This window comes from Lolium perenne, chromosome 4, assembly GCF_019359855.2.
Source record: "Lolium perenne isolate Kyuss_39 chromosome 4, Kyuss_2.0, whole genome shotgun sequence".
Taxonomy (NCBI): domain Eukaryota; kingdom Viridiplantae; phylum Streptophyta; class Magnoliopsida; order Poales; family Poaceae; genus Lolium; species Lolium perenne.
The window spans coordinates 144,888,798-144,897,398 of record NC_067247.2 but is presented as its reverse complement, the minus strand read 5'-3'; the positions used below and the strand labels follow the sequence as shown (position 1 = coordinate 144,897,398).

Genomic DNA, 8,601 nt, shown 5'->3' with positions numbered 1-8,601 from the left:
ACCCGTCCAATGTTGTAACATATAAGCAAGTTGGCAACATAAACTTAGACCGTTTGGGAAATCTGTGGAACTAATCCAAGAAGTTGAACGATCTCTAGTGATTTGCACAGTGAGAAATACTATCTCTGCTCCATAATTCTTGTCATGATTTTAGTTCATATTAAAACCACAACAAGAATTATGGGATGGAGGGAGTAAAAACAATATGTGGAACCTGTCAAATATTTTACCTTGGACAACCATTGCATAGCAGCCATCCTCACCAAAAGTAAACAAGCTTACCATGTGATACCATAACAGTCTATTTACCGCATAATTATTCTGAGCTACCATGGATGCCATGCTAATCTCAGAATTGATATTCCAAAAGAACAAGACTGGCAGAACATCTGATAAACCCATAGCAGCAAATTACGACACACATATCTAAGTGATCAGGGGATTGAATATGCACCATCAATCCAGGGTCTATGTTTGCTCGAAACTGAATCCTGTAGAAATATAACACAACACAATAAGCATTGGACTGGGGAGCACTGGATCTTGCAATACATGAAATGCCTCTACACTTACACTGTGATGCAACGATCTAAATACTGCAAAACAAGGTGGATGTGTAATTACTTACTACTCCGTTTCACTATACCCTTCCACAACCTCCAGATTCTCCATTTCAAAATGCTCGTCCATTGTGATAAAATCAAAGAGTGTAGGTAATTGCATTGTTTTACACCTAGGCCAACTTAAATGTTTCAAGCATTAAATGTGCCTCCTACGTTGCACGGTGAGTTGTGGACAATTATAGTGAAACATAGGGATTAACTTGTAACCGAATGGATTGTTTGACTTACTAATTGATTTACAGCCTTCTGAGGGTAGCATTATGACCCTCTCGAGAGAATACAAAGCAACCAAAGGGTGCCCCATACTAAGTAGTCACTATAAGAACCTATAAGCTCCCCTTTAGCCGGTGTTCATATCTTGAGTGAAGAGATGCAACAACACAGGGAGTTATGCCATCTAATGTAGATAATTGAGATCATGACATGGATGGACTGGATTTTTGTCACATTTACTAACAAGGTTTCCTATTGGGGATGGGTAAGTACTCTTTCGAAGCTACTCTTTCCCTGGTCAAATGGGCGACATTAAAAGATGACGTTAGGCGTCTCTACACCTATGCTCATAACAGCTCACTATCAATGGCCTACACACTACACAAGACTGCCAGTGTGGATTCCAGGTATTGATGGTCGACAGGAAAATGCAAGTGACAGGATATAGGCAATAATTCTTGGGATCAGGTTTGATCTTGCATTGGATCTTTAATGTGGAGGTAATGGGTACGTTTTCCTTTCTTGATTAAATGTGAGAAATATCTGCTTTTAAGTATTTCAAATAACATAGAAATGCAGTTTGATAACAGTTAAGTTACTATGTAATGGTAAGCATCGAGAATTTTTGAAATGCAAATTGCAAATGCACATGAATCATGAAATGTAATAATAGCTACTTACTTGGAGAAAACTCGGAAAAGTAGGTATGTTGGATAACTTGGACATCAATTCGATCAGAAGATACTCCAAAGGTACTCAAGATCTTAACAATCTGGCGAACCTGCTCATCTTCCTTCTCACATCTGATTTCAACTACCTTGAGATGCTTCAACACCAAGAATTGTACCGTTGGGTTATAGCTTTCATATATTTTTGTCACAAACTTCCATATCTTTAACTAACAAAATATTTTATACAATTAATTAATAAATGATAAATACTATCTCGAACAAGGCAAAAATAATAATAATACTTGGATAACATATACCACATCAAGTCGAAGTTGAAGAACAAGTTTCTCTAGAACTGGCGTGTGCTGGAGAAAGCAAGCTAGTGCACCAAAATCAGCCGCCACACACCACTCATTGAGCAATAATGTCTTTAACATGCTAAATGTAGGACACCGTTTCAAATCCTTTCTGAAAATGAACTGCACGAAGTGCAAACAGTAAGAACAAATCAAATCGAAAGTTAAGAGTACTAGATAGTATTTCCACTTTTCCAGTAATATTGAAACAACTAGGAGCATTGGTATGTCTGAAAAAGTCTAGAGTGATCTTCTAGAGAAGACGGAGATTATGACACATCATATTCTATCTTCTATCTATTTACTAATTGGAAACACCTTTCGAGCTCCCACATTACTCCTAGAGAAAGCACCCAAAAATAATGACCGAATAAGGGGTTACAATATTTTATTTCCATATGTTCAAAGTCCTATATGCTGAGTATGTCGGAGAGATCCGAGAATCAGTTGATAGCAGCCCGTCCGCTCCTGGCTCGTCCCCGCGGGCGAGTCAGGGCGAAACCCTATTCCCTCCTCCGCCCAGACCCCTTCCGTCCCCTTCTCCGCCGCCGGCGGCAGGAGCCGCCGGGCAAAGCCCGCGCGGTGCCGCCGGCGGCGGGCATCTCCACCAACCGCAGGTCTGTAGGGGCGCGGGTAAACCCGATGGCGGCGGCAGGAGCTCCATGGCTGCCCGGCCGACGGCGACGGCGGCTGGGAAAGGCGGCGACGGCGCTGGGTTGACGGCGACGGTCTTTGGCGGCCGGAGTTGGCGCCGTGGCGGCGCGGGTCGGCCGGCCCAGATCTGGGCCCTTCGGGCCCGATCCGGGGAAGGCGGGCCCCGGCCGTTCTGGGCACCTGCGCCCGGGTGCGGTCACCCACCTGCTCCTCGCCCATCCTCCTCGGCTCCGAGCGCAGGGTGCTGCTGCTCTGGCCGGGTTGAGCTTAGCCTAACGCCATCTTGGCGTGGTGGCTCGGGGCGCCCGTGCGGCGCTGGCGGTGCGGTTGGCGGTGCTGGGTGGCCGGCGATGCCTCTCTGAGGTGGTTGCGCGCAGACCTGCTAGCGAGTCCTCCCTTGGTTGGGTCAGCGCGTGAGCTCTGGGCGAAGAGCGGACAGTGCTTGCGGTGGTGAGGTACCATGCTCCGGGCGAAAGCCCTGCCTTTCGGGGCCGGTGACGGCGACGCCTGAGGGCGCCGTTTCCTATGTGGCGTCATTGAGGAGTTCCGGCATCTCCCTCGCCTAGGGTCTCAGGTTCCGAGTGAAAACCTTAGATTTGGCATGCCAAATCGGGTGACGGCGGCGTCTTTGACATCGTACCCTCCATGGAGGCGTCGTCTTTGGAGCTTTGAGTTCAGGCCGTAGTCCTTCCTCGTGGATCTCTGTGCTGGCCAAATGGGAGACGTCTTGCGATGCAGGTGTCGCGCTAGCCTCTTGAGCGGTATCGCGGTGGCTTACGCGACGAGGATCTTCCTCGGACAGCGTAAGCAAGCCTCTGGATGTGCAGTGGTGGGCTGGCCTCTGTGCTTGATGGCGGGCTGCTGAAGACTGCATGCTTTCACGTCTGGTGAGGTTGCTGGGAGCTAGCCGCTGCGCCGACGGCGTCCCCGGATCTGGGCTGAGGCCGGACCAGCAATGCTCCCCGCTGAGCCATGGTGGGCTCGCGGGATCCGGGTGGTACGCGTCTTGGCTGCGGATGGCAGGTTCTTGGTAATTTCGTCGATGCACAAGCACAACGACTTTCACCGGCATGGGTTCTGTTTAGCGGAGGAGCTCTCTCTGTAGCATCTTAAGCACTCGACGGATTTCGGCACTTTGTTGTAGTCTCGTTTTGAGTGTCGGGTGTGTGTGTGGGTGTCTCGGCCTTGTCTTAGGCTTGTAATGTAAACTCTTTTTTCTATCAATGAATCGAAACGCAAAGCTTTTTGCGTTTTCGCGAAAAAAAAGTCCTATATGCTTAGGAATCCATAGATCTACTGAAGTAGATCCTCCTGTAGTAAAATCTCAGTTTAATGGTGGATTTATGGGCAAGGGCTTCTTGTTGGATTAAATAACCATGTATTCCATGTACTTTTGTAGTAATGAGTACTAGAAAAATACTATGTACTGCAATTACAATGTTCACCGAAATCTGGAAACACATGCAACTCCACATGTGCTACAATATATCAACAGTAAAATTTTATTTTGGCTGCTCAATGGTAGCATGCTTGGATTTATGGGTAAGGCCCTCTATTGGATTAAATAACCATGTGTTCCATATACTTTTGTAGTAACAAGTGGTATAACAATACTACGTACTGCAATTACAATGGTCACCAAAATCTGGAACCACATAACTTTTCTATTAGCTAGATTGCTGAATTGAGCTGTTTCTCCCTACTTGCTTATCTTTTGCTCAAATATATCTAATTTGATTCCACCACATCGACTTATAGTTGATCATCCAGCACCCCCATCTAACGGAAGTTAACAAGCTGATGTAGTGGAATGGCAAGCCAATTGACGAAAGTGAAGGAATGAGGGCTCACTGATGAATCTGAAGATATATCCAAATTCATTATCATGCATTGAAGTTAGTAGATTTGCTCATGAAAAAACAATTACCTTTCCATGGCGACAATGCAAATTGTAAGGAGATTATTGGCAGTGTGTTAATGTATTTCAATTGATGAACAAATACAGAATTATAGTACATGGCAAGCAGCACTAGTCACTAGGAGATTTGGGGGTAAAAAACAGAAGAGTGCATACCACATCACGGTCGGTAGTAATCAACTCTAAACTGGTGGCGCCTGACAGGCCTTGAAGGAGCACACAGCCATTGCCGTCACCACCACCACCATCATCATCATAGGCTAAACAATCATCACAATCCCTGTAATCTACATGTGAACAGGAATCCAAGTAACTTCCACCAAGCCTGATGTATGCTGTTACCAATGATGTCATGCTCTCAAGCAAAGAAACACCTCCTCTAACACCATCTAGTTGCAAGAATACGAGACATGGGGCAGAAATACGTATGCGGGTATCAGAATCGAGATTGATAGCACATTGAATGATGCTTAGACGTCTCACTGATTGGGCTGAAATCTTGTGGCCATTGATTGCGCAATAGCGCAGATTCAGATCCTCCAGTTTGGGGCAGCCTGAGAAGTCTATAGCATGTTCACACAAACTAACTCCACGAAGCTCCAGCCTCCTGAGGAACCGTGAGACGAGAGCCGAGTTGCCATGCGTCAGGGGGATTCCCACATTGACTTTGACCACCTGAGCTCGGCACAGTGACAGGGCGTAGTGGATCCACATACCAGAGAACCGAACTATGTCAGCGTGTTCCTCGTCGCTGAATTGACCACGGTAACTGATCTCGCACTCATCTAATGGCGCGCGGTCACGGAGGAGCAGGAGGTAGTTCACGAAGACATTCATCTCCTTGACACTCCAGTACCTCAGATCAGTATAGAGGATGCGTAGGGCGGGCGTGGACTTCCAGAGGTGACGCCAGCGGCGGGAGAGCGTGCACGTCTGCACCGTCTCGTCCGAGGGCAGGAAGGACAACACGACCTGGAGGATAGCGTCAGGCAGGGCGCTGATGCGGTCCTCTCCGGTGGCATCGACGACCGCTTTCTTGCTGCGCTTGCACCTCTTCGGCATTCCGTCGAACGGGTGGCGGCCTGGGCCTGGCGGGCGTTGTTTAATTACACTGGGCAAGAAACCAAATGCTCCTAGGATTCGGTCAGCATTCCGTCGAACACGCGGTGGGCGTCACTTTTTCTGGGGCCGTTCGACTTTATGCCAGGGGGAGGAACAGGGGAGGCGACGACGGCGGTTCAAGAGGAGGACGAGGAGGTAGGACGGGAGACGGTGGGTGGTGGACACCGTGAACAAAGGCAGAGGTGGTGGAACGTGCAGCGGGCGGAGGCGACGCCGGGGATCGCCGTGCAGGTGCTACTAGGCGAGGCGGTGGCGGCGACTGGCATGGGGGAGGAGGGGTTGGCGGCGCAGAGAGGGTGCTGTTGCTTTTCAAAGCGACATCGGTCACACAAGATATGCCAGCAGTCGTTGTCCTAGTTGACAATTCAAATGAATTTTACGTTGATTCAATGCAACTTTTCTCCAAAATGATTCGATCTGAATCCTTGCACTTTTAATGGCATAAAATTCCCTATTCGAAATCGAGTTATCTAGTGTGGATTCATGTCATGTGGACGTACTATCTAGAGGCAAATGGTATTAATTTTCAAACGTGTTCAGTACACAATTCAGTATTTGGTTACTCATGTTTCGGGTGCCATGACAATATGCCACTTTGTTGCGATTTCTGAATATCCTCACTAATTCCGTTGGCACATCTACAAAATGTTATTTTGCGTAGCAAATTTTAATTTTTTCTTAAGTTCCACAAGGTAATGGAATTATCCGAGCAGCTTTTGGAATGGATCCTGAACTAGCCATGGAAGGCGGCCAAAACTAGCCTATACATACTATCGGTACCTAGATAAAACTAAAAATAAACAAAAGAAGAGAAGAAATAAGTTATGCAAATTAACTGAAAACAAAAAGGAACTGTACAATATATATATGACATCCAAAACATGTACACATGGATCTTCTTCTACGCACGCGGTACCTTTTTGGTACCACGCATCCTAGGCAAAACTTGGTGCAAAACTCACATGGCTAGCCCATATCCATATGAATCAAACAGGTACCAACACCAAAGATGAAACCGGTTTAGTACATGCGGCTACTTCGCATGTGACTGATCGAAGCATAGTTAAATTAGAAGGGTGCTGTAGCGAAGTCCCGTTTGTTGGCGATGCGGCCACGCGGGTGGCGGAGGCGACGCGCGCCGTCGTGATCAGCGTCGACGAACGCCCCGTCCGGCTCAAACACGTCCCCGTCATGGTCATCGTCGGAGTCGGAGTCCGTGGAATTGCTTCTGGCGACGAGAACCGGCTTGAGACCCTGCGGCACGCGTGTGTAGGAGTAAATCACAAGGAAACGGCGAACTAAAGACACAGCTAGTGTCTATGCAAAACTTGTGATAGATTGGGAGGAGAGAAATGTATACGTAGGTACCTGGGTGAAGATTCTGGCGGCGTCCTGCGAAGAGTGCGTGCTCAGCACGTACAACGCTGCCTCCTGCAAGAAATGTAGAGTGGATCAGTGAGATGCAACTGAATGACGAAAGCAATTACTAACTTCATCCAGTCTCTAGGATGATCTGACGACAGGTATTCTGGGATGGTGAGTCGAGTGCGTACCCTGGCGCAGTTGAGCTCGTGGAGGGAGAGCGTCTTGGGCTCCCGCTCGAGGGAAGGCATCCTCCTGAGTGCAGCAGCCTCAACCACGACCCTCATCGATCGATGCAGCTGATCTCGATCTGCAATTGCAAGTAGAGTGCAGTTTATGATGTAACCACGCAACGTACGCACGACTCGATTTCTTGCTTCGATTTGGTCTTGGCTAATGTATGTATGCCGTAGCACAGCAGCGAGTGGCCGCGCGCGTACGTGTAGATGTACCTCGCCCGCCGTCGGCGAGACGAGGCGAAAGCGCTAACGAACACCACACGTGTCGCGCTCCCATGCGCCGGTGGTATGGACACGTGGGAACGAGAGGCAGGCCGTCGACATCGACCGGATCGATCCAGATCCAGCAGCCGTCGACGGTGATCAAGTGCACGGCGCGCGGGCCGGACAACCAATGGGGAACATGCACGTGGTGTACTTGGAACCAGTGCGGCCCCGACGTTGCGCAGCCACGTCACCAACTGAAGCAGCTGCCCGGATGTGTGGCGTGCATGGCGTCTGATCCTGTCGGCCGGCTCTTACGCGAGCTCCCTAGATCTTTTTTCCCAAATTTCTCTCCACGCCTTTTTCATTCATTCGAATGCAAAACCGGCCGGTGTGACATTTGAGTGGAAGTTCGGTAGCAACTGAGGTTCTAGAAAAAATAGTTACAAATGAAGCTGTAACAAGAAAAAAAAACCTCTACATGTAAAAAAAAACCTCTAAATAAGTAGGTATGCTTAGTGATTTATGCTAAACATGAATTGTAACATATTGCAATTAAAATTTAATAACATCATATAACTTAGTTCTCAGTGGACGAACACCTAATCCAACCCAACAAATAAATACTACAATCATAAGTAGCGGGAAACGTGTATAATCAAGTAAGGGCACTCGATGATCTTTAAACATTAAAAAAAATCAATACAGTCTTATATAGGTACCTCATGCTGGGTATCTTCATCCCTCATCTAATAAAATTTCAAACCTATATGTACAATGGAACTAGAAGTACAGTGGCAAACAAATTTTATGTCTACAATAAAGGAAGATTATAAAGTAGCTGCGAAGGTAAAACAAACAATTTCTCATAGAAAAATGATTATAGGGTGTTGGAGTCGGGGGAGAGAATCGGACGGAAAAAAGATAACCGGTATGAAAAAAAAACAATGAACATACCCCTCAAAAAGGTATTGTTTTATATATCAGTTGTTTAACATACTTTGGGTTATCTACACTAGAAGTGTCATAAATAGTTATATATCATCCATGTCAGATTGTCAAATGGCTGATGTGCCACAACAACTAATGAAAGGAGAGGTGGTAGTGTTATCCTATCACAACACATAGAAATAGAAACTTTAGTGAAAAACAATTCTTGTACATAATTTACAATAGGATTGTACAAAAATAATTAAATTTGATAATTTGATAATACTACTATTCAAAGCATCTCCAGTG

At 46.8% G+C, this 8,601-nt stretch overlaps 2 protein-coding genes across 3 annotated transcripts; both read right to left on the bottom strand.

Moving 5' to 3' along the window:
• Positions 1-211: 211 nt before the first annotated feature.
• LOC127294129 (F-box/LRR-repeat protein At3g26922) lies at positions 212-5,829 on the bottom strand. Of its 2 annotated transcripts, none has more exons than XM_051323882.2 (4): positions 4,592-5,829; positions 1,825-1,986; positions 1,518-1,734; positions 212-491 (listed from the first exon to the last, which is right to left on the bottom strand). In XM_051323882.2, exons 1-4 carry the CDS (start codon positions 5,495-5,497, stop codon positions 469-471), a joined length of 1,308 nt encoding a protein of 435 aa, XP_051179842.1. In that variant the 5' UTR covers positions 5,498-5,829; the 3' UTR covers positions 212-468. The 2 variants fall into 2 exon arrangements, with proteins under 2 accessions (XP_051179842.1, XP_051179843.1); XM_051323883.2 differs by having other exon boundaries at positions 1,518-1,728.
• A 572-nt stretch (positions 5,830-6,401) lies between these two features.
• On the bottom strand, positions 6,402-7,323 carry LOC127348684 (uncharacterized). Its single transcript, XM_051374627.2, has 3 exons — positions 7,111-7,323; positions 6,926-6,988; positions 6,402-6,811 (listed from the first exon to the last, which is right to left on the bottom strand). The coding sequence occupies exons 1-3, from the start codon at positions 7,204-7,206 to the stop codon at positions 6,626-6,628; spliced, it is 345 nt and encodes a 114-aa protein (XP_051230587.1). The 5' UTR covers positions 7,207-7,323; the 3' UTR covers positions 6,402-6,625.
• Between the last annotated feature and the right edge of the window lie 1,278 nt (positions 7,324-8,601).